General features: G+C 47.1%; 1 protein-coding gene across 1 annotated transcript in view; it reads left to right on the top strand.

Moving 5' to 3' along the window:
• LOC110485216 (calcium channel, voltage-dependent, P/Q type, alpha 1A subunit, a) overlaps positions 1-26122 on the top strand; it is a 178282-nt gene that overhangs the window by 22722 nt on the left and 129438 nt on the right. The window contains exons 2-3 of the mRNA XM_090197048.1: positions 4211-4316; positions 14749-14888. Of these exons, the coding sequence (XP_090053174.1) occupies positions 4211-4316; positions 14749-14888 (246 nt within the window). The remainder of the gene's footprint in view (positions 1-4210; positions 4317-14748; positions 14889-26122) is intronic.

The following is a 26122-nucleotide window of genomic DNA, read 5'->3' as shown; positions in this document are numbered from 1 at the left end:
AATAAGGGAAAGAGAAAAAGTAGAGGACAGAAGGACTTGAGGTTGTGGGGAGACAGGTGGAGAGAGAGACTTGTGTGCTATAGTTTTGTTTGTGTGTGTTTCTTGCTAACCAAATGGTCTGCTACCAGATGGTCTGCTCCCTCCCTCCCTCCCTCCCTCCCTCCCTCCCTCCCTCCCTCCCTCCCTCCCTCCCTCCCTCCCTCCCTCCCTCCCTCCCTCCCTCCCTCAGTTTCCCTGTACCTCCCTCAGTTTCCCTGTAGATATGTGTGATAGGTTAGAGCCATTGCTGTAACTGTTTGTGTCCAGCAGTCGGTGTTACATGTAAGATATATACGCTACAATACAGGAAAGGGTTGTGTTATGGAGATTGATGCTGGTTGCTGATTGTAGCTCAGTGAAGCTCGAGTCTGAGGACAGAGACTCTCCTCTGTTTGGTCATTCTCCTTAACTGGCAGGACAACTGTCATCTCCCATCGTCCCCATCACACACACACACACACACACACACACACACACACACACACACACACACACACACACACACACACACACACACACACACACACACACACACACACACACACACACACACACACACACACACACACACACACACACAGTCAGACAGACAGACAAGTATATCTTCATGGACACACATGGGCACACACATACACACAGCATACGCAAACACCCATCATCAACAACATCACTCCACACCATAAAGCTAAGGGAGTGAGGGAGAAGGGTGGAGAGAGAGACTGAGAGACAGAGAGACTAAGATAGGAGAGAGGACAAGAGGAAATGAGAAGAGGCAGGAGAGACAGAGGGCAACATCCACCCCCTCCTCCTCTCTCTCTATCCTCTCTCTCTAACTCTCTCTCTCCCCCTGTCTTCCCTTGCTTTTAACTCTGTCATGTTGCTATATATAGTGCGGTGAGGAGGGAGGAAGGAGAGATTCATAATTGAAGGTTCTTGGCAGCATGGATCAGAGCACTGGCCACATTAATAAGCAGATTGTGTGTGTGCAAAACAACACCGGCACAAAATGTGCAGAATGGGAACTTGACACACTTCACAATGGGGACAACACACACACACACGTGCACAAACACACACACACACACGCACACACACACACACGCACACACACACACACACACACACACACACACACACACACACACACACACACACACACACACACACACACACACACACACACACACACACACACACACACACACGTATAGGACTAAACCACACATACTACTTACATGTTCACACATCCATCCTTTTCCTGTTTATTCTCTATGGTTTCTCTTGACGTTTCGTCTTTAGGGGAGTGTATCATTGCTACTGCTTCCCACTGTGGGTCTAAGCCAGCTAGGACTTAGTGACACATGTTTCTGTGAATATCTATGTGTCCATCATTTTACTGATTTATTCATTGTATGTTTGATTGATTGGTTGATTGTTATCTCCATATCTCTATTTCTCTTCTTGATGATGCTAGTCTATCCAACCTTCCAGTTAACTATGTTCCCTACCCAGGAACATTCAGGTAGAGACTAGAGTGAGCCCAGTGATATAGTCAGCAGGGGGAAGGTATATATATCCACGTCCTCAGGACCTTCTCAAACGTTCCATATCCATAGATCTGTCTTCTGGCCAGCCTGGAAAAGAGAGCGTGAAAAGAGAGAGCGAGACAGACAAACAGCATGAGATACAATGAACTACCCGTGAGTTTATGAATTCATGTGGTAGGGACCCCTACTCCCATTTTCTCTCTCTCTCTCTCTCTCTCTCTCTCTCTCTCTCTCTCTCTGTCTCTCTCTCTCTTCTTCTCTCTCTCTCTCTCTTCTTCTTTCTCTCTCTCTCTCTCTCTCTCTGTTTCTCTCTCTCTTTATTGCCCTCAGTCCTTCTGTATGTAGAGCCAAACGTTGATGTCACACTGAATCATAATCATTGCTTAGGCCTCATCCCTGCACTAGCCATAACAATGACTCTGTGTGGGAGTGGGAGTGGGAGTGTGTGTGTGTGTGTGTGTGCCAGCAGCAGTTATTCATCTGTTTAAATATACAACATGGTTAGTAATAAGCCCATGTGTCATCGCTCTGTGTGTGTGGCATCATTCTGTGTCTGTGTGTTTGTGTGTGCACCTACATACAGTGGGGAGAACAAGTATTTGATATACTTCCACAATGGCCAAGACCAGACAGCTGTGTAAGGACGTCCGGGTTAAATTGTAGACCTGCACAAGGATGGGATGGGCTACAGGACAATAGGCAAGCAGCTTGGTGAGAAGGCAACAACTGTTGGCGCAATTATTAGAAAATGGAAGAAGTTCAATCACCCTCGGTCTGGGGCTCCATGCAAGGTATCACCTCGTGGGGCCTCAATGATCATGAGGAAGGTGAGGGATCAGCCCAGAACTACACGGCAGGACCTGGTCAATGACCTGAAGAGAGCTGGGACCACAGTCTCAAAGAAAACCATTAGTAACACACTACGCCGTCATGGATTAAAATCCTGCAGTGCACGCAAGGTCCCCCTGCTCAAGCCAGCGCATGTCCAGGCCCAAATTTGCCAATGACCATCTGGATGATCCAGAGGAGGAATGGGAGAAGGTCATGTGGTCTGATGAGACAAAAATAGAGCTTTGTGGTCTAAACTCCACTCGCCGTGTTTTGAGGAAGAAGTATGAGTACAACCCCAAGAACACCATTCCAACCGTGAAGCATGGAGGTGGAAACATCATTCTTTGGGGATGCTTTTCTGCAAAGGGGACAGGACGACTGCACCGTATTGAGGGGAGGATGGATGGGGCCATGTATCGCGAGATCTTGGCCAACAACCTCCTTCCCTCAGTAAGAGCATTGAAGATGGGTTGTGGCTGGGTCTTCCAGCATGACAATGACCCGAAACACACAGCCAAGGCAACTAAGGAGTGGTTCCGTAAGAAGCACCTCAAGGTCCTGGAGTGGCCTAGCCAGTCTCCAGACCTGAACCCAATAGAAAATCATTGTAGGGAGCTGAAAGTCCGTATTGCCCAGCGACAGCCCTGAAACCTGAAGGATCTGGAGAAGGTTTGTATGGAAGAGTGGGCCAAAATCCCTGCTGCAGTGTGTGCAAACCTGGTCAAGAACTACAGGAAACATATGATCCCTGTAATTGCAAACAAAGGTTTCTGTACCAAATATTAAGTTCTGCTTTTCTGATGTATCAAATACTTATGTCATGCAATAAAATGCTAATTACTTACTAAAAAATAATACAATGTGATTTTCTGGATTTTTGTTTTAGATTCCGTCTCTCACAGTTCAAGTGAACCTATGATAAAAAATACAGACCTCTACATGCTTTGTAAGTGGGAAAACCTGCAAAATCGGCAGTGTATCAAATACTTGTTCTCCCCACTGTATGTTTGTGTGTGTGTGTGTGTGTGTGTGTGTGTGTGTGTAAGCGACATCTGCGTGTGTTTGTCAGTGTGTATCAACATGCAGCTGGGCTATGTGAGGGTAACTGTGTAATGACAGCCCATTACAACCATGCCTGGTGCATGTCTGACTGACTCACTCACACTGGGCCCTGCAGCACTACGTTACACTCACATCAACACACACACACACACATCTCAACACAGGCCCCACCAGGCATCAGGGAACAGCTGTCTGACCCTGTGTGTCGATGTGTGTGTGTTCATACTATATATGCAGGGTGGTTGTACAGCTGGTTTTCTTCTGGCCTGATCCCCATTTAGCAGGTGTCACCTTCGTGTATTTGTACACAGTTATTGCAATGCTATATGTTAATGTTTACAGTGCATGTGTAGGTCTCAGCCCATTCAGGAAACACTATACTGTGTGTAAGGAAGGTGGTAGCTATGTTTGTAGAATCATGGCATCATGTCCAATAATTCATCAAGAGCTTTTCTCAACTGTATATATTCGATCATGTGGTTATGATAGGCCAATAGCTACTGTATATCGTTGTTATTTTTGACTGGGAGTTTTAATTGTTGGCTCATTATTATATTTTGGATTTTAAAATATGTTATTATGATATACACGTTTGTTATAAATGTTATAACATTCAGGAATTTGGGAATAACTGAGTTAGTTAAGTATCAGATTGCTGCCGCCTTGTCCTTTTCCTGTCCTCTCCGTCTGTCCTCTCCTCCCTGTTTTCTTCCTTGACAGTACTCTCTCACTCCGTTTGAGTGGTTGATCCTGGCCACCATCTGTGCCAACTGTATTGTCCTGGCTCTGGAGCAACATCTGCCTGATGGAGACAAGACTCCTCTGTCTGAACGCCTGGTACGTCACACACACATGTGCAGACACACACACAAACGGGAATTTGTCCCACACCCCCACGTACGAATGCATACACACATACAAACTTGTGCACGCACACACATGCATGAATGCACACAAACACTCACACAGACACACATATGAATGCACACAAACACTCACACAGACACACATATGAATGCACACAAACACTCACACAGAAACACATATGAATGCACACAAACAGCACCATAGAGCCTTACTTCACACTGTCTGACATCTATCTGTCCTCTCAGCACCATAGAGCCTTACTTCACACTGTCTAACATCTATCTGTCCTCTCAGCACCATAGAGCCTTACTTCACACTGTCTAACATCTCTCTGTCCTCTCAGCACCATAGAGCCTTACTTCACACAGTCTAACATCACTCTGTCCTCTCAGCACCATAGAGCCTTACTTCACACTGTCTGACATCTCTCTGTCCTCTCAGCACCATAGAGCCTTACTTCACACTGTCTGACATCTCTCTGTCCTCTCAGCACCATAGAGCCTTACTTCACACTGTCTAACATCTCTCTGTCCTCTCAGCACCATAGAGCCTTACTTCACACTGTCTAACATCTCTCTGTCCTCTCAGCACCATAGAGCCTTACTTCACACTGTCTGACATCTCTCTGTCCTCTCAGCACCATAGAGCCTTACTTCACACTGTCTAACATCTCTCTGTCCTCTCAGCACCATAGAGCCTTACTTCACACTGTCTAACATATCTCTGTCCTCTCAGCACCATAGAGCCTTACTTCACACTGTCTAACATCTCTCTGTCCTCTCAGCACCATAGAGCCTTACTTCACACTGTCTGACATCTATCTGTCCTCTCAGCACCATAGAGCCTTACTTCACACTGTCTAACATCTCTCTGTCCTCTCAGCACCCTAGAGCCTTACTTCACACTGTCTAACATCTCTGTCCTCTCAGCACCATAGAGCCTTACTTCACACTGTCTAACATCTATCTGTCCTCTCAGCACCATAGAGCCTTACTTCACACTGTCTGAAATCTCTCTGTCCTCTCAGCACCATAGAGCCTTACTTCACACTGTCTAACATCTCTCTGTCCTCTCAGCACCATAGAGCCTTACTTCACACTGCCTAACATATCTCTGTCCTCTCAGGACCATAGAGCCTTACTTCACACTGTCTGACATCTCTCTGTCCTCTCAGCACCATAGAGCCTTACTTCACACTGTCTAACATCTCTCTGTCCTCTCAGCACCATAGAGCCTTACTTCACACTGTCTGACATCTCTCTGTCCTCTCAGCACCATAGAGCCTTACTTCACACTGTCTAACATCTCTCTGTCCTCTCAGCACCATAGAGCCTTACTTCACACTGTCTGACATCTCTCTGTCCTCTCAGCACCATAGAGCCTTACTTCACACTGTCTGACATCTCTCTGTCCTCTCAGCACCATAGAGCCTTACTTCACACTGTCTGACATCTATCTGTCCTCTCAGCACCATAGAGCCTTACTTCACACTGTCTGACATCTATCTGTCCTCTCAGCACCATAGAGCCTTACTTCACACTGTCTAACATCTCTCTGTCCTCTCAGCACCATAGAGCCTTACTTCACAATGTCTAACATCTCTCTGTCCTCTCAGCACCATAGAGCCTTACTTCACACTGTCTAACATCTATCTGTCCTCTCAGCACCATAGAGCCTTACTTTACACTGTCTGACATCTATCTGTCCTCTCAGCACCATAGAGCCTTACTTCACACTGTCTAACATCTCTCTGTCCTCTCAGCACCCTAGAGCCTTACTTCACACTGTCTAACATCTCTGTCCTCTCAGCACCATAGAGCCTTACTTCACACTGTCTAACATCTATCTGTCCTCTCAGCACCATAGAGCCTTACTTCACATTGTCTGACATCTCTCTGTCCTCTCAGCACCATAGAGCCTTACTTCACACTGTCTAACATCTCTCTGTCCTCTCAGCACTATAGAGTCTTACTTCACACTGCCTAACATATCTCTGTCCTCTCAGCACCATAGAGCCTTACTTCACACTGTCTGACATCTCTCTGTCCTCTCAGCACCATAGAGCCTTACTTCACACTGTCTAACATCTCTCTGTCCTCTCAGCACCATAGAGCCTTACTTCACACTGTCTGACATCTCTCTGTCCTCTCAGCACCATAGAGCCTTACTTCACACTGTCTAACATCTATCTGTCATCTCAGCACCATAGAGCCTTACTTCACACTGTCTAACATCTCTCTGTCCTCTCAGCACCATAGAGCCTTACTTCACACTGTCTAACATCTCTCTGTCCTCTCAGCACCATAGAGCCTTACTTCACACTGTCTAACATCTCTCTGTCCTCTCAGCACCATAAAGCCTTACTTCACACTGTCTAACATCTCTCTGTCCTCTCAGCACCATAGAGCCTTACTTCACACTGTCTGACATCTCTCTGTCCTCTCAGCACCATAGAGCCTTACTTCACACTGTCTAACATCTCTCTGTCCTCTCAGCACCATAGAGCCTTACTTCACACTGTCTAACATCTATCTGTCCTCTCAGCACCATAGAGCCTTACTTCACACTGTCTAACATCTCTCTGTCCTCTCAGCACCATAGAGCCTTACTTCACACTGTCTAACATCTCTCTGTCCTCTCAGCACCATAGAGCCTTACTTCACACTGTCTGACATCTCTCTGTCCTCTCAGCACCATAGAGCCTTACTTCACACTGTCTGACATCTCTCTGTCCTCTCAGCACCATAGAGCCTTACTTCACACTGTCTGACATCTATCTGTCCTCTCAGCACCATAGAGCCTTACTTCACACTGTCTAACATCTCTCTGTCCTCTCAGCACCATAGAGCCTTACTTCACAATGTCTAACATATCTCTGTCCTCTAAGCACCATAGAGCCTTACTTCACACTGTCTAACATCTATCTGTCCTCTCAGCACCATAGAGCCTTACTTTACACTGTCTGACATCTATCTGTCCTCTCAGCACCATAGAGCCTTACTTCACACTGTCTAACATCTCTCTGTCCTCTCAGCACCCTAGAGCCTTACTTCACACTGTCTAACATCTCTGTCCTCTCAGCACCATAGAGCCTTACTTCACACTGTCTAACATCTATCTGTCCTCTCAGCACCATAGAGCCTTACTTCACACTGTCTGACATCTCTCTGTCCTCTCAGCACCATAGAGCCTTACTTCACACTGTCTAACATCTCTCTGTCCTCTCAGCACCATAGAGCCTTACTTCACACTGCCTAACATATCTCTTTCCTCTCAGGACCATAGAGCCTTACTTCACACTGTCTGACATCTCTCTGTCCTCTCAGCACCTTAGAGCCTTACTTCACACTGTCTAACATCTATCTGTCCTCTCAGCACCATAGAGCCTTACTTCACACTGTCTGACATCTCTCTGTCCTCTCAGCACCATAGAGCCTTACTTCACACTGTCTAACATCTATCTGTCCTCTCAGCACCATAGAGCCTTACTTCACACTGTCTAACATCTCTCTGTCCTCTCAGCACCATAGAGCCTTACTTCACACTGTCTGACATCTATCTGTCCTCTCAGCACCATAGAGCCTTACTTCACACTGTCTAACATCTCTCTGTCATCTCAGCACCATAGAGCCTTACTTCACACTGTCTAACATCTCTCTGTCCTCTCAGCACCATAGAGCCTTACTTCACACTGTCTAACATCTCTCTGTCCTCTCAGCACCATAGAGCCTTACTTCACACTGTCTAACATATATCTGTCCTCTCAGCACCATAGAGCCTTACTTCACACTGTCTGACATCTATCTGTCCTCTCAGCACCATAGAGCCTTACTTCACACTGTCTGACATCTCTCTGTCCTCTCAGCACCATAGAGCCTTACTTCACACTGTCTGACATCTCTCTGTCCTCTCAGCACCATAGAGCCTTACTTCACACTGTCTAACATCTATCTGTCCTCTCAGCACCATAGAGCCTTACTTCACACTGTCTGACATCTATCTGTCCTCTCAGCACCATAGAGCCTTACTTCACACTGTCTGACATCTCTCTGTCCTCTCAGCACCATAGAGCCTTACTTCACACTGTCTAACATCTATCTGTCCTCTCAGCACCATAGAGCCTTACTTCACACTGTCTAACATCTCTCTGTCCTCTCAGCACCATAGAGCCTTACTTCACACTGTCTGACATCTATCTGTCCTCTCAGCACCATAGAGCCTTACTTCACACTGTCTAACATCTATCTGTCATCTCAGCACCATAGAGCCTTACTTCACACTGTCTAACATCTCTCTGTCCTCTCAGCACCATAGAGCCTTACTTCACACTGTCTAACATCTATCTGTCCTCTCAGCACCATAGAGCCTTACTTCACACTGTCTGACATCTATCTGTCCTCTCAGCACCATAGAGCCTTACTTCACACTGTCTGACATCTCTCTGTCCTCTCAGCACCATAGAGCCTTACTTCACACTGTCTGACATCTCTCTGTCCTCTCAGCACCATAGAGCCTTACTTCACACTGTCTGACATCTCTCTGTCCTCTCAGCACCATAGAGCCTTACTTCACACTGTCTAACATCTATCTGTCCTCTCAGCACCATAGAGCCTTACTTCACACTGTCTAACATCTCTCTGTCCTCTCAGCACCATAGAGCCTTACTTCACACTGTCTAACATCTATCTGTCCTCTCAGCACCATAGAGCCTTACTTCACACTGTCTAACATCTCTCTGTCCTCTCAGCACCATAGAGCCTTACTTCACACTGTCTAACATCTCTCTGTGTTCTCAGCACCATAGAGCCTTACTTCACACTGTCTGACATCTCTCTGTCCTCTCAGCACCATAGAGCCTTACTTCACACTGTCTGACATCTATCTGTCCTCTCAGCACCATAGAGCCTTACTTCACACTGTCTGACATCTATCTGTCCTCTCAGCACCATAGAGCCTTACTTCACACTGTCTAACATCTCTCTGTCCTCTCAGCACCATAGAGCCTTACTTCACACTGCCTAACATATCTCTGTCCTCTCAGGACCATAGAGCCTTACTTCACACTGTCTGACATCTCTCTGTCCTCTCAGCACCATAGAGCCTTACTTCACACTGTCTAACATCTCTCTGTCCTCTCAGCACCATAGAGCCTTACTTCACACTGTCTAACATATCTCTGTCCTCTCAGCACCATAGAGCCTTACTTCACACTGTCTAACATCTCTCTGTCCTCTCAGCACCATAGAGCCTTACTTCACACTGTCTGACATCTATCTGTCCTCTCAGCACCATAGAGCCTTACTTCACACTGTCTAACATCTCTCTGTCCTCTCAGCACCATAGAGCCTTACTTCACACTGCCTAACATATCTCTGTCCTCTCAGGACCATAGAGCCTTACTTCACACTGTCTGACATCTATCTGTCCTCTCAGCACCATAGAGCCTTACTTCACACTGTCTGACATCTCTCTGTCCTCTCAGCACCATAGAGCCTTACTTCACACTGTCTGACATCTCTCTGTCCTCTCAGCACCATAGAGCCTTACTTCACACTGTCTGACATCTCTCTGTCCTCTCAGCACCATAGAGCCTTACTTCACACTGTCTAACATCTATCTGTCCTCTCAGCACCATAGAGCCTTACTTCACACTGTCTAACATCTCTCTGTCCTCTCAGCACCATAGAGCCTTACTTCACACTGTCTAACATCTATCTGTCCTCTCAGCACCATAGAGCCTTACTTCACACTGTCTAACATCTCTCTGTCCTCTCAGCACCATAGAGCCTTACTTCACACTGTCTAACATCTCTCTGTGTTCTCAGCACCATAGAGCCTTACTTCACACTGTCTGACATCTCTCTGTCCTCTCAGCACCATAGAGCCTTACTTCACACTGTCTGACATCTATCTGTCCTCTCAGCACCATAGAGCCTTACTTCACACTGTCTGACATCTATCTGTCCTCTCAGCACCATAGAGCCTTACTTCACACTGTCTAACATCTCTCTGTCCTCTCAGCACCATAGAGCCTTACTTCACACTGCCTAACATATCTCTGTCCTCTCAGGACCATAGAGCCTTACTTCACACTGTCTGACATCTCTCTGTCCTCTCAGCACCATAGAGCCTTACTTCACACTGTCTAACATCTCTCTGTCCTCTCAGCACCATAGAGCCTTACTTCACACTGTCTAACATATCTCTGTCCTCTCAGCACCATAGAGCCTTACTTCACACTGTCTAACATCTCTCTGTCCTCTCAGCACCATAGAGCCTTACTTCACACTGTCTGACATCTATCTGTCCTCTCAGCACCATAGAGCCTTACTTCACACTGTCTAACATCTCTCTGTCCTCTCAGCACCATAGAGCCTTACTTCACACTGCCTAACATATCTCTGTCCTCTCAGGACCATAGAGCCTTACTTCACACTGTCTGACATCTCTCTGTCCTCTCAGCACCATAGAGCCTTACTTCACACTGTCTAACATCTCTCTGTCCTCTCAGCACCATAGAGCCTTACTTCACACTGTCTAACATATCTCTGTCCTCTCAGCACCATAGAGCCTTACTTCACACTGTCTAACATCTCTCTGTCCTCTCAGCACCATAGAGCCTTACTTCACACTGTCTGACATCTATCTGTCCTCTCAGCACCATAGAGCCTTACTTCACACTGTCTGACATCTCTCTGTCCTCTCAGCACCATAGAGCCTTACTTCACACTGTCTGACATCTCTCTGTCCTCTCAGCACCATAGAGCCTTACTTCACACTGTCTGACATCTCTCTGTCCTCTCAGCACCATAGAGCCTTACTTCACACTGTCTGACATCTCTCTGTCCTCTCAGCACCATAGAGCCTTACTTCACACTGTCTGACATCTCTCTGTCCTCTCAGCACCATAGAGCCTTACTTCACACTGTCTGACATCTCTCTGTCCTCTCAGCACCATAGAGCCTTACTTCACACTGTCTGACATCTCTCTGTCCTCTCAGCACCATAGAGCCTTACTTCACACTGTCTGACATCTCTCTGTCCTCTCAGCACCATAGAGCCTTACTTCACACTGTCTGACATCTCTCTGTCCTCTCAGCACCATAGAGCCTTACTTCACACTGTCTAACATCTCTCTGTCCTCTCAGCACCATAGAGCCTTACTTCACACTGTCTAACATCTATCTGTCCTCTCAGCACCATAGAGCCTTACTTCACACTGTCTGACATCTCTCTGTCCTCTCAGCACCATAGAGCCTTACTTCACACTGTCTGACATCTATCTGTCCTCTCAGCACCATAGAGCCTTACTTCACACTGTCTAACATCTCTCTGTCCTCTCAGCACCATAGAGCCTTACTTCACACTGCCTAACATATCTCTGTCCTCTCAGGACCATAGAGCCTTACTTCACACTGTCTGACATCTCTCTGTCCTCTCAGCACCATAGAGCCTTACTTCACACTGTCTAACATCTCTCTGTCCTCTCAGCACCATAGAGCCTTACTTCACACTGTCTGACATCTCTCTGTCCTCTCAGCACCATAGAGCCTTACTTCACACTGTCTAACATCTCTCTGTCCTCTCAGCACCATAGAGCCTTACTTCACACTGTCTAACATATCTCTGTCCTCTCAGCACCATAGAGCCTTACTTCACACTGTCTAACATCTCTCTGTCCTCTCAGCACCATAGAGCCTTACTTCACACTGTCTGACATCTATCTGTCCTCTCAGCACCATAGAGCCTTACTTCACACTGTCTGACATCTATCTGTCCTCTCAGCACCATAGAGCCTTACTTCACACTGTCTGACATCTCTCTGTCCTCTCAGCACCATAGAGCCTTACTTCACACTGTCTGACATCTCTCTGTCCTCTCAGCACCATAGAGCCTTACTTCACACTGTCTGACATCTCTCTGTCCTCTCAGCACCATAGAGCCTTACTTCACACTGTCTGACATCTCTCTGTCCTCTCAGCACCATAGAGCCTTACTTCACACTGTCTGACATCTCTCTGTCCTCTCAGCACCATAGAGCCTTACTTCACACTGTCTGACATCTCTCTGTCCTCTCAGCACCATAGAGCCTTACTTCACACTGTCTAACATCTCTCTGTCCTCTCAGCACCATAGAGCCTTACTTCACACTGTCTAACATCTATCTGTCCTCTCAGCACCATAGAGCCTTACTTCACACTGTCTAACATCTCTCTGTCCTCTCAGCACCATAGAGCCTTACTTCACACTGTCTAACATCTCTCTGTCCTCTCAGCACCATAGAGCCTTACTTCACACTGTCTAACATCTCTCTGTCCTCTCAGCACCATAGAGCCTTACTTCACACTGTCTGACATCTATCTGTCCTCTCAGCACCATAGAGCCTTACTTCACACTGTCTGACATCTCTCTGTCCTCTCAGCACCATAGAGCCTTACTTCACACTGTCTGACATCTATCTGTCCTCTCAGCACCATAGAGCCTTACTTCACACTGTCTGACATCTATCTGTCCTCTCAGCACCATAGAGCCTTACTTCACACTGTCTAACATCTCTCTGTCCTCTCAGCACCATATAGCCTTACTTCACAATGTCTAACATCTCTCTGTCCTCTCAGCACCATAGAGCCTTACTTCACACTGTCTAACATCTATCTGTCCTCTCAGCACCATAGAGCCTTACTTTACACTGTCTGACATCTATCTGTCCTCTCAGCACCATAGAGCCTTACTTCACACTGTCTAACATCTCTCTGTCCTCTCAGCACCCTAGAGCCTTACTTCACACTGTCTAACATCTCTGTCCTCTCAGCACCATAGAGCCTTACTTCACACTGTCTAACATCTATCTGTCCTCTCAGCACCATAGAGCCTTACTTCACACTGTCTGACATCTCTCTGTCCTCTCAGCACCATAGAGCCTTACTTCACACTGTCTAACATCTCTCTGTCCTCTCAGCACTATAGAGCCTTACTTCACACTGCCTAACATATCTCTGTCCTCTCAGGACCATAGAGCCTTACTTCTCATTGTCTGACATCTCTCTGTCCTCTCAGCACCATAGAGCCTTACTTCACACTGTCTGACATCTCTCTGTCCTCTCAGCACCATAGAGCCTTACTTCACACTGTCTAACATCTCTCTGTCCTCTCAGCACCATAGAGCCTTACTTCACACTGTCTGACATCTCTCTGTCCTCTCAGCACCATAGAGCCTTACTTCACACTGTCTAACATCTCTCTGTCCTCTCAGCACCATAGAGCCTTACTTCACACTGTCTAACATCTCTCTGTCCTCTCAGCACCATAGAGCCTTACTTCACACTGTCTGACATCTGTCTGTCCTCTCAGCACCATAGAGCCTTACTTCACACTGTCTAACATCTATCTGTCATCTCAGCACCATAGAGCCTTACTTCACACTGTCTAACATCTGTCTGTCCTCTCAGCACCATAGAGCCTTACTTCACACTGTCTAACATCTCTCTGTCCTCTCAGCACCATAGAGCCTTACTTCACACTGTCTAACATCTCTCTGTCCTCTCAGCACCATAGAGCCTTACTTCACACTGTCTAACATCTCTCTGTCCTCTCAGCACCATAGAGCCTTACTTCACACTGTCTGACATCTCTCTGTCCTCTCAGCACCATAGAGCCTTACTTCACACTATCTAACATCTCTCTGTCCTCTCAGCACCATAGAGCCTTACTTCACACTGTCTAACATCTATCTGTCCTCTCAGCACCATAGAGCCTTACTTCACACTGTCTAACATCTATCTGTCCTCTCAGCACCATAGAGCCTTACTTCACACTGTCTAACATCTCTCTGTCCTCTCAGCACCATAGAGCCTTACTTCACACTGTCTAACATCTATCTGTCTTCTCAGCACCATAGAGCCTTACTTCACACTGTCTAACATCTCTCTGTCCTCTCAGCACCATAGAGCCTTACTTCACACTGTCTAACATCTATCTGTCCTCTCAGCACCATAGAGCCTTACTTCACACTGTCTAACATCTCTCTGTCCTCTCAGCACCATAGAGCCTTACTTCACACTGTCTGACATCTCTCTGTCCTCTCAGCACCATAGAGCCTTACTTCACACTGTCTGACATATATCTGTCCTCTCAGCACCATAGAGCCTTACTTCACACTGTCTAACATCTCTCTGTCCTCTCAGCACCATAGAGCCTTACTTCACACTGTCTGACATCTTGGATTATGTCATACATTGTGTTTTTAAAGGGGCAATCTGCAGTTGGTACATCCCCATTGGAACCCAAAACAATATTATACAAAAACATGGTTTAAACTGCAGATTGTCCCTTTAAGTTGAACCCTGTAAAATCTTTGCACTGAGCCCTCTTCTATTACCCCCCCCCCCCCTCTCTCCTTTAGGATGACACTGAGCCCTACTTCATAGGGATCTTCTGTTTTGAGTCAGGCATTAAGATCCTGGCTCTAGGATTTGCCTTCCATAAGAACTCCTACATAAGGAACGGATGGAATGCCATGGACTTCGTAGTAGTATGCACAGGGTGAGTGTTGAGAAACACACACACACACACACACACACCCACTCCCACACATATGCAAAGATAAACTCAAACATGAGTGCACACCAGTGTATACACAGTAGCCAGTAGACACAGTACGCCCGCACGCATGCACCCAAACACGCTACACACACATCCACTGAAACAAGAAGCTGCTGGGAACCACGTTGGAAACACAGACCTTCACACCGACAAACAGATCATGTGATCATGCTAGAAAGAGAGGGGAGTCATATGTGTGATATATGTATGTATGTATGTATGTATGTATGTGTGCATTCTAGTGCTCGTGTGTGTGCATGTGTCCATGTGTGCCTACGTGCCAATGTGTATGCGTGTATACATGCAAATGTTTTAAAAAGTATGAAAATCAATGCACTCACTACTGTAAGTCGCTCTGGATAAGAGCGTCTGATAAGTGACTAAAATGTAAAAACAAATGTGTGTGTGTGTGTGCCGTGTGTGTGTATAAGTGTGTGTGTGTGTGTGTGTGTGTCTGCTCTCCCACCTTAGTGAGTGTACTCAGACAGATACAGGATCACAGCAGCACTGCAGGGAGAGGCAGCCAGGGGAGAGAACAAATGTCACATCAACACTGAGAGAGAGGGCAGGGAGGATGAGAGATGGCAGGGAGGATGAGAGAGGGCAGGGAGGATTAGAGGGGAGGGGGAGAGAGAGGGCAGGGAGGATGAGAGAGGGAGGAGGAATGAGAGGGGAGGGGGAGAGAGAGGGCAGGGAGGATGAGAGAGGGCTTGGAGGATGAGAAAGGGCAGGGAGGATGAGAGAGGGCAGGGAGGATGAGAGTGGGCAGGGAGGATAAGAGAGGGCAGGGAGGATGAGAGAGGGAGGAGGGATGAGAGGGGAGGGGGAGAGAGAGGGCAGGGAGGATGAGAGAGGGCAGGGAGGATGAGAGAGGGCAGTGAGGATGAGAGAGGGCAGGGAGGATGAGAGTGGTTAGGGAGGATGAGATAGGGCAGGGAGGATGAGAGTGGCGGGGGAGAGTGGGCAGGGAGGATGAGAGAGGGCAGGGAGGATGAGAGAGGGCAGGGAGGATGAGAGAGGGAGGAGGGATTAGATGGAAGGGGGAGAGAGAGGGCAGGGAGGATGAGAGAGGGCAGGGAAGATGAGAGTGGGCAGGGAGGATGAGAGCGGGCAGGGAGGATGAGAGAGGGCAGGGAGGATGAGAGAGAGCAGGGAGGATGAGAGGGCAGGGAGGATGAGAGAGGGCATGGAGGATGAGAGAGGACAGGGAGGATGCGAGAGGGAGGAGGGATGAGAGGGGAGGGGGAGAGAAAGGGCAGGGAGGATGAGAGAGGGAGGAAGGATGAGAGTGGACAGGGAGAGAGTGGGCAGGGAGGATGAGAGAGGGCAGGGAGGATGAGGGCAGGGAGGATGAGGGCAGGGAGGATGAGAGAGGGCAGGGAGGATGAGAGAGGAGTGGGAGAGAGAGGACAGGGAGGATGAGAGAGGGCAGGGAGGATGAGAGAGGGCAGGGAGGATGAGAGGGCAGGGAGGATGAGAGAGGGCAGGGAGGATGAGAGAGGCCTTGGAGGATGAGAGAGGGAGGAGGGATGAGAGGGGAGGGGGAGAGAGGGCAGGGAGGATGAGAATGGGAGGAGGGATGAGAGGGGAGGGGGAGAGAGAGGGCAGGGAGGATGAGAATGGGAGGAAGGATGAGAGGGGAGGGGGAGAGAGAGGGCAGGGAGGATGAGAGAGGGAGGAGGGATGAGAGGGGAGGGGGAGAGAGAGGGCAGGGAGGATGAGAGTGGGAGGAGGGATGAGAGGGGAGGGGGAGAGAACAAATGTCACATCAACACTGAGAGAGAGGGCAGGGAGGATGAGAGTGGGAGGAGGGATGAGAGGGGAGGGAGAGAGAGGGCAGGGAGGATGAGAGTGGGAGGAGGGATGAAAGGGGAGGTGGAGAGAACAAATATCACATCAACACTGAGAGAGAGGGCAGGGAGGTAGTGAGAGTGGGAGGAGGGATGAGAGGGGATGGGGAGAGAACAAATGTCACATCAACGCTGAGAGAGAGGGCAGGGAGGATGAGAGTGGGAGGAGGGATGAGAGGAAGGGGGAGAGAGAGGGCAGGGAGGATGAGAGTGAGAGGAGGGATGAGAGGGGAGGGGCAAAGAGAGGGCAGGGAGGATGAGAGTGAGAGGAGGGATGAGAGGGGAGGGGGGAGCGAGGGCAGGGAGGATGAGAGTGAAAGGAGGGATGAGAGGGGAGGGGGAGAGAGAGGGCAGGGAGGATGAGAGTGAGAGGAGGGATGAGAGGGGAGGGGGAGAGAGAGGGCAGGGAGGATGAGAGTGGGAGGAGGGATGAGAGGGGAGGGGGAGAGAGAGGGCAGGGAGGATGAGAGTGGGAGGAGGGATGAGAGGGGAGGGGGAGAGAGAGGGCAGGGAGGATGAGAGTGAGAGGAGGGATGAGAGGGGAGGGGGAGAGAGAGGGCAGGGAGGATGAGAGTGGGAGGAGGGATGAGAGGGGAGGGGGAGAGAGAGGGCAGGGAGGATGAGAGTGGGAGGAGGGATGAGAGGGGAGGGGGAGAGAGAGAAAGCAAGAGAGAGGTTAGGAGGGGGAGTGGGAGAGAGAAAGGGGGGAGAGGGGGAATTCATGAGGAAAAAGGAAATGGAGAAAACAATGTATGGAGAGAATGAAGAGAGGAGAGGACACAGGAGACATGCGCGCCTCTCTCCTCCATTCATTCCTATGACTTCTTCATCTTTCTCTCTCTCTCTCTCCCGACATGTCCTCCAGCTAATGTCTGAGTGCTCTGTGTGCCTGACAGTCTCTCATCCTCTTTTCCCCTGTTCCTCTCTCCCTCTTTTACTCCTCTTTACCTGTTTTGCTATGCCTCTGTCATTCTCTCCATCTCTCTATCCCTCTGCTCCTGTATCATTGTAATTCTCTATCTATTTTGTCTCTTTCTCTCCCTATTCATCTGTTCATTTATTTCCATCTCTCTCCCCTCTCTGCATCCATTATTGCGTCCCTGTCATTCCCAGTCTTTTTTCTAGCTTCCTTCCTCATTCCTTACTTCCCTGTGTACTCTTTCTTTACAGTAACATATAGACAGAGTTGTGTGTGACAGAGAGATATCTCATTTGAATATAGTATCAATACATAGGTTCAATAGGTTTTAGTGTGTAGGCATGTGTAGGTGTTCTGTGTATAGGTGTGTTTGTGTGTGTGTATTTGTTAATACTAAAGGGTCCTTGGCTGTGTTTCTCTCTGTCTCTCTCTCTCTCTCTCTCTCTCAGTGTGTGTTACAGTACTGTATAGTTAGTTAGTCATTGAGGAGCTAGTGAGTTGTACTCAAACTGACAGTCTGTCTCTATGAGTTAATAGGCCAGACTATGAAACCTGCTCTGTCCTAACATACTTAAGTCTGAGAGAGAGAGAGAGAGAGAGAGAGAGAGAGAGACAGAGAGAGAGAGAGAGAGAGAGAGAGAGAGAGAGAGAGAGAGAGAAAGGGGGGGGAGAGAGAGAGAGAGAGAGAGAGAGAGAGAGAGAGAGGGGGGGGGTAGTGGAAATGAGTTAGTCAGTAAGAGAAGAGGAGAGGGATAGGTTGGTTAGAGGTGGTTAGAGGCAGGTAGCCTAGTGGTTCACCCACTGTTCCTCGGCCATCATTGTAAATAAGAATTTGTCCTTAAGTGACTTGCCTGTGATCCTATGTGCGTCTCTCAGATCCCTCAGGCCTCGCTGGGAAAAAGAGAGAGAGAGACAGAGAGAGAGACCGAGAGAGACAGAGAGAGACAGAGAGAGAGAGAGAGAGAGAGAGACAGAGAGAGAGACAGACACAGAGAGAGAGACACACACAGAGAGAGAGAGACACACACAGAGAGAGACAGAGATACAGAGGAGAGAGAGACACAGAGAGAGAGAGACACAGAGAGAGAGACACACACAGAGAAAAAGAGAGAGAGAGAGACACACAGAGAGAGAGAGACACACAGAGAGAGAGACAGAGATACAGAGGAGAGAGAGACACAGAGAGAGAGAGACACAGAGAGAGAGACACACACAGAGAAAGAGAGAGAGAGAGAGAGGGGAAAGGAGGGGTGTAACTGTAGAAGCAATATACTTATAAAGAGAGATGGAGGTTTGTACAATAGTTGAGGGAGGAGAGAGAAGGGAATACCAAAAGGGGAAGGCAGATACGTTGAACGTCTCATTCCAAAATCATGGGCATTAATATGGAGTTAGTCCCCCTTTGCTGCTATAACAGCCTCCACTCTTCTGGGAAGGCTGTCAACTAGATGCTGGAACATTGCTGCGGGGACATGCTTCCATTTAGCTACAAGAGCATTAGTGAGGTCAGGCACTGATGTTGGGTGATTAGGCCTGGATCGCAGTCGGCGTTCCAATTCATCCCAAAGGTGTTTGATGGGGTTGAGGTCAGGGCTCTGTGCAGGCCAGTCAAGTTCTTCCACACCGATCTCGAAAAACAATTTCTGTATGTACCTCGCTTTGTGCACGGGGGCATTGTCATGCTGACACAGGAAAGGGCCTTCCCCAAACTGTTGCCACAAAGTTGGAAGCACAGAATTGCCTAAAATGTCATTGTATGCTGTAGCGTTAAAAATTTCCCTTCACTGGATCCAAGGGGCCTAGCCAAACCATGAAAAACAGCCTCAGACCATTATTCGTCTTCCACCAAACTTTACACTTTGCACTATGCATTGGAGTAGGTAGTGTTCTCCTGGCATCCGCCAAACCCAGATTTGTCCGTCGGACTGCCAGATGGTGAAGCGTGATTCATCACTCCAGAGAATGCATTTTCAGTGCTCCAGAGTCCAATGGTTGCAAGCTTTACACCACTCCAGGCAACGCTTAGCATTTCACTTGATGATCTTAGGCTTGTGTGTGGCTGCTCGCCCATGGAAACCCATTTCATGAAGCTCCCAACTACAGTGCCTTGCAAAAGTATTCATCCCCCTTGGCGTTTTTCATATTTTGTTGCATTACAACCTGTAATTTAAATGTATTTTATTTGGATTACATGTAATGGACATACACAAAATAGTCAAATTAAAAAAATAACTTGTTTCAAAAAATGTAAAAGAATTATAAACTGAAAAGTGGTGCGTGCATCCAGTATGTATTCATCCCCTTTGCTATGAAACCCCTAAATAAGATCTGGTGCAACCAATCACCTTCAGAAGTCACATAATTAGTTAAATAAAGACCACATGTGTGCAATCTAAGTGTCACATGATCTGTCACATGATCTGTCACATGATCGGTCACATGATCTCAGTATATATACACCTGTTCTGAAAGGCCCCAGAGTCTGCAACACCGCTAGCAAGGGACACCACCAAGCAAGCGGCACAATGAAGACCAAGGAGCTCTCCAAACAGGTCAGGGACAAAGTTGTGGAGAAGTACAGATCAGGGTTGGGTTATAAAAAAGTTCAGAAACTTTGAACCCACAGATCACCATTAAATCCATTATTAAAAAATCAAAAGAATATGGCACCACAACAAACCTGCCAAGAGAGGGCCGTCCACCCAAACTTACAGACAAAGCAAGGAGGGCATTAATCAGAGAGGCAACAAAGAGACCAAAGATAACCCTGAAGGAGCTGCAAAGCTCCATAGCGGAGATTGGAGTATCTCTCCATAGGACCACTTTAAGCCGTACACTCCACAGAGCTGGGCTTTACAGAAGAGTGGCCAGAAAGAGCCATTGCTTAAAGAAAAAAATAAGAAAACACATTTGGTGTTCGCCAAAAGGCATGTGGGAGACTCCCCAAACATATGGAAGAAGGTACTCTGGTCAGATGAGACTAAAATTTTTTTTTTTTGCCATCAAGGAAAATGTCTGGCTCAAACCCAACACCTATCATTACCCCGAGAATAGTGAAGCATGGTGGTGGCAGCATCATGCTATGGGGATGTTTTTCATCGGCAGGGACTGGGAAACTGGTCAGAATTGAAGGAATGATGGATGGCACTAAATACAGGGAAATTCTTGAGGGAAACCTGTTTCAGTCTTCCAGAGATTTGAGACTGGGACCGAGGTTCACCTTCCAGCAGGACAATGAGTCTAAGCATACTGCTAAAGCAACAAGGGAGTGGTTTAAGGGGAAACATTTAAATGTCTTAGAATGGCCTTGTCAAAGCCCAGACCTCAATCCAGTTGAGAATCTGTGGTATGACTTAAAGACTGCTGTATACCAGCGGAACCCATCCAACTTGAAGGATCTGGAGAAGTTTTGCCTTGAAGAAGGGGCAAAAAACCCAGTGGCTAGATGTGCCAAGCTTATAGAGACATACCCCAAGAGACTTGCAGCTGTAATTGCTGCAAAAGGTGAATAGTTACGCACGCTCAAGTTTTACGTTTTTTTATTTGTTTCACAATAAAACATATTTTGCATCTTCAAAGTGGTAGGAATGTTGTGTAAATCAAATGATACAAACCCCCAAATCTATATTAATTCCAGGTTGTAAGGCAATAAAATAGGAAAAATGCCAAGGGGGGTGAAAACTTTCGCAAGCCACTGTAACAGTTCTTCTGTTGACGTTGTTTCTAGAGGCAGTTTGAAACTCGGTAGTGAGTGTTTGCAACCAAAGAAAGATTATTTTTATGCTCTACGCCTTTCAGCACTCGGCGGTCCCGTTCTGTGAGCTTGTGTGGCCTACCACTTCGTGGCTGAGCCATTGTTGCTCCTAGACGTTTCCACTTCACAATAACAGCACTTACAGTTGACCGGGGTAGCTCTAGCAGGTCAGAAATGTTATGAACTGACTTGTTGGAAAGGTGGCATCCTATGACGGTGCCACGTTGAAAGTCAATGAGTTCTTCAGCAAAGCCGTTCCACTGCCAATGTTTGTCTATGGAGATAGCATGGTTGTGTGCTCAATTTTATACACCTGTCAGCAACGGGTGGTGCTGAAATAGCCGAATCCACTACAGTTTTTCTCAATTGCTAAAACACAATTTCTGAAATCTTGCTCCATTTCCTGAAAACATTAAACACTACATCTCATATTCAAACACTATTTACATAACCTCTGACTCCTCTCACAAAATGAAACATTCGCCTCAAAACAGTTTTATCTGTGTTCAAAAATCAAGCACTGCTCTCAAATCATAAACAAAGTGATCAAAATGATATACACTCTCAAGCAGTCAGTAAACAATACACCAAAAAATAGAAACATGATTGGACAGCGGGCCATTGTTGAAGTCCCTGGTCAATGAGGTGGCAATGTTACAATCTGTGCTGCAATCAGCAACCATGGTGTTCTACATCACCATGTTACACTCGGGCCATATAACACCCAGCACCTTCTAAGATTTATTGCCAATCTAAGAGATATTTTATTTGAGCAGCAGGGTCAAGAGCTAAATGAGAATCCCATTCCCACCTATGTGATAGTGTTCGACAATGTCAGTTTCCACTCTTCCTCTTGCTCTCTCTCTACCTCTCTTCTCTCTCTCTCTCTCTCTCTCTCTCTTTGTGTCTCTTTCTCTCTATCTCAACCTTTTTCTCTGTCTCTCTGTGTCTATAAGTCTTTCTATCTCATTCTCTCTTTCTCTCTTTCTCTCTTTTTGTCTCTCTCTCTTTCATTAATTTTTTCTCACACGCATACACACACACACACACACACACACACACACACACACACACACGCACACACACACACACACACACACACACACTTCGCACTTATACACAGATGTCACACACACATACACTGCTCCCAGCTGTGGTCTCTATGGTTAGCTCCTTTTGAATGGTGATTTTTCTTTTAGAAGTGTAGCTCTTTGAAGATGAAAAGCTACTGCCCTTTCTACCCACCTCTGCCCTGACACTTTGATACTACAATGACCAGGGGATGCATACATGCACACACAATACACATTTACACTTCAAACACATGCTCACTTTTCCTTCACACACCTATAAACCGTCTTCTTCTCAGCATATATACTGAGGCACATTGCCAAACAACACACTTAATACACATGCAGTATATGACTGTGAAGGAAGGAAGGAAGGAAGGAAGGAAGGAAGGAAGGAAGGAAGGAAGGAAGGAAGGAAGGATGGAGAGAATATGATAGGGTCATATATTTTCTCATCCCCATAAGAATTGTGAGTGTATCTGGTCCTAGATCTGTGGATAAGGCCATGTAACCGTGGTCTATGGTAGTGGCCGTGTCTGAATACTTGTACTTGATTAGAATAGAACGTTTTATATGTGAAATTTCAGAACTGTAGTATGCTTTAAATGCCAGGATGTAATACTGATTTAGGCTTTTCATCTAGTAGAATTGGATGCACACTACTGAGGAAGAGACTGGGCTTTCCAGACCCAGTGTGATTGACAACAGCTGATAATTACGTAAGATGCCTTGCTGTACAAACTGAACAAATCAACGTAATTGAGCATTAGATGACACATTCTAAGGATGGATGACCTAGTACGTTGATATTTATTGCTCACTGCATTTGTTTTTACTAAACAATATGTTCTAAATAGTATGAAGCATGATATGTACACAACATGTAGGTTTTGTATGCAAGTTAGATTTTGGACACGGCTATTGAGTTCTATCCGTAGTAGGACAGTGAGGAGCTGTCCATTGTAGAACAGTGTGGAGAACAGTGAGGAGCTGTCCATTGTAGAACAGTGTGGAGAACAGAGAGGAGCTGTCCATTGTAGAACAGTGTGGAGAAAAGTGAGGAGCTGTCCATTGTAGAACAGTGAGGAGCTGTCCATTGTAGAACAGTGTGGAGAACAGTGAGGAGCTGTCCATTGTAGAACAGTGTGGAGAACAGAGAGGAGCTGTCCATTGTAGAACATTGAGGAGAACAGAGAGGAGCTGTCCATTGTAGAACAGTGTGGAGAACAGAGAGGAGCTGTCCATTGTAGAACAGTGAGGCGCTGTCCATTGTAGAACAGTGTGGAGAACAGTGAGGAGCTGTCCATTGTAGAACAGTGTGGAGAACAGAGAGGAGCTGTCCATTGTAGAACAGTGTGAAGAACAGAGAGGAGCTGTTCACTGTAGAACAGTGTGGAGCTGTCCATTGTAGAACAGTGAGGAGCTGTCCATTGTAGAACAGTGTGGAGAACAGTGAGGAGCTGTCCATTGTAGAACAGTGTGGAGAACTGTGAGGAGCTGTCCATTGTAGAACAGTGAGCAACTGTCCATTGTAGAACAGTTTGGAGAACTGTGAGGAGCTGCCCATTGTAGAACAGTGTGGAGAACAGTGAGGAGCTGTCCATTGTAGAACAGTGTGGAGAACAGTGAGGAGCTGTCCATTGTAGAACAGTGTGGAGAACTGTGAGGAGCTGTCCATTGTAGAACAGTGTGGAGAACAGTGAGGAGCTGTCCATTGTAGAACAGTGTGGAGAACAGTGAGGAGCTGTCCATTGTAGAACAGTGTGGAGAACAGTGAGGAGCTGCCCATTGTAGAACAGTGTGGAGAACAGTGAGGAGCTGTCCATTGTAGAACAGTGTGGAGAACAGTGAGGAGCTGTCCATTGTAGAACAGTGTGGAGAACAGTGAGGAGCTGCCCATTGTAGAACAGTGAGGAGCTGTCCAGTGTAGAACAGTGTGGAGAACAGTGAGGAGCTGTCCATTGTAGAACAGTGTGGAGCTGTCCATTGTAGAACAGTGTGGAGAACAGAGAGGAGCTGTCCATTGTAGAACAGTGTGGAGAACTGTGAGGAGCTGTCCATTGTAGAACAGTGTGGAGAACAGAGAGGAGCTGTCCATTGTAGAACAGTGAGGAGACTGTCCATTGTAGAACAGTGTGGAGAACAGAGAGGAGCTGTCCATTGTAGAACAGTGTGGAGCTGTCCATTGTAGAACAGTGTGGAGAACAGTGAGGAGCTGTCCATTGTAGAACAGTGTGGAGAACAGTGAGGAGCTGTCCATTGTAGAACAGTGTGGAGAACAGGGGGGAACTGTCCATTGTAGAACAGTGTGGAGAACAGTGAGGAGCTGTCCATTGTAGAACAGTGTGGAGAACAGTGAGGAGCTGTCCATTGTAGAACAGTGTGGAGAACAGGGGGGAACTGTCCATTGTAGAACAGTGTGGAGAACAGTGTGGAGCTGTCCATTGTAGAACAGTGTGGAGAACAGTGAGGAACTGTCCATTGTAGAACAGTGTGGAGAACTGTGAGGAGCTGTCCATTGTAGAACAGTGTGGAGAACTGTGAGGAGCTGTCCATTGTAGAACAGTGTGGAGAACAGAGAGGAGCTGTCCATTGTAGAACGGTGAGGAGAACAGAGAGGAGCTGTCCATTGTAGAACAGTGTGGAGAACAGAGAGGAGCTGTCCATTGTAGAACAGTGTGGAGCTGTCCATTGTAGAACAGTGAGGAGCTGTCCATTGTAGAACAGTGTGGAGAACAGTGAGGAACTGTCCATTGTAGAACAGTGAGGAGCTGTCCATTGTAGAACAGTGTGGAGAACAGTGAGGAGCTGTCCATTGTAGAACAGTGAGGAGCTGTCCATTGTAGAACAGTGTGGAGAACAGTGAGGAACTGTCCATTGTAGAACAGTGAGGAGCTGTCCATTGTAGAACAGTGTGGAGAACAGTGAGGAGCTGTCCATTGTAGAACAGTGTGGAGCTGTCCATTGTAGAACAGTGAGGAGCTGTCCATTGTAGAACAATGTGTAGAACAGTGAGGAGCTGTCCATTGTAGAACAGTGTGGAGAACAGTGAGGAACTGTCCATTGTAGAACAGTGAGGAGCTGTCCATTGTAGAACAGTGTGGAGAACAGTGAGGAACTGTCCATTGTAGAACAGTGAGGAGCTGTCCATTGTAGAACAGTGTGGAGAACAGTGAGGAGCTGTCCATTGTAGAACAGTGAGGAGCTGTCCATTGTAGAACAGTGTGGAGAACTGTGAGGAGCTGCCTATTGTAGAACAGTGTGGAGAACTGTGAGGAGCTGTCCATTGTAGAACAGTGTGGAGCTGTCCATTGTAGAACAGTGAGGAGCTGTCCATTGTAGAACAGTGTGGAGAACAGTGAGGAGCTGTCCATTGTAGAACAGTGAGGAGCTGTCCATTGTAGAACAGTGTGTAGAACAGTGAGGAGCTGTCCATTGTAGAACAGTGAGGAGCTGTCCATTGTAGAACAGTGTGTAGAACAGTGAGGAGCTGTCCATTGTAGAACAGTGAGGAGCTGTCCATTGTAGAACAGTGTGTAGAACAGTGAGGAGCTGTCCATTGAAGAACAGTGTGGAGAACA

Source organism: Oncorhynchus mykiss, chromosome 13 (genome assembly GCF_057628025.1).
Source record: "Oncorhynchus mykiss isolate SJ-2025 chromosome 13, ASM5762802v1, whole genome shotgun sequence".
In the NCBI taxonomy this organism is placed as follows: domain Eukaryota; kingdom Metazoa; phylum Chordata; class Actinopteri; order Salmoniformes; family Salmonidae; genus Oncorhynchus; species Oncorhynchus mykiss.
Note: the sequence above shows the minus strand (reverse complement) of the source record. Positions and strands in the feature narration are given on the sequence as shown.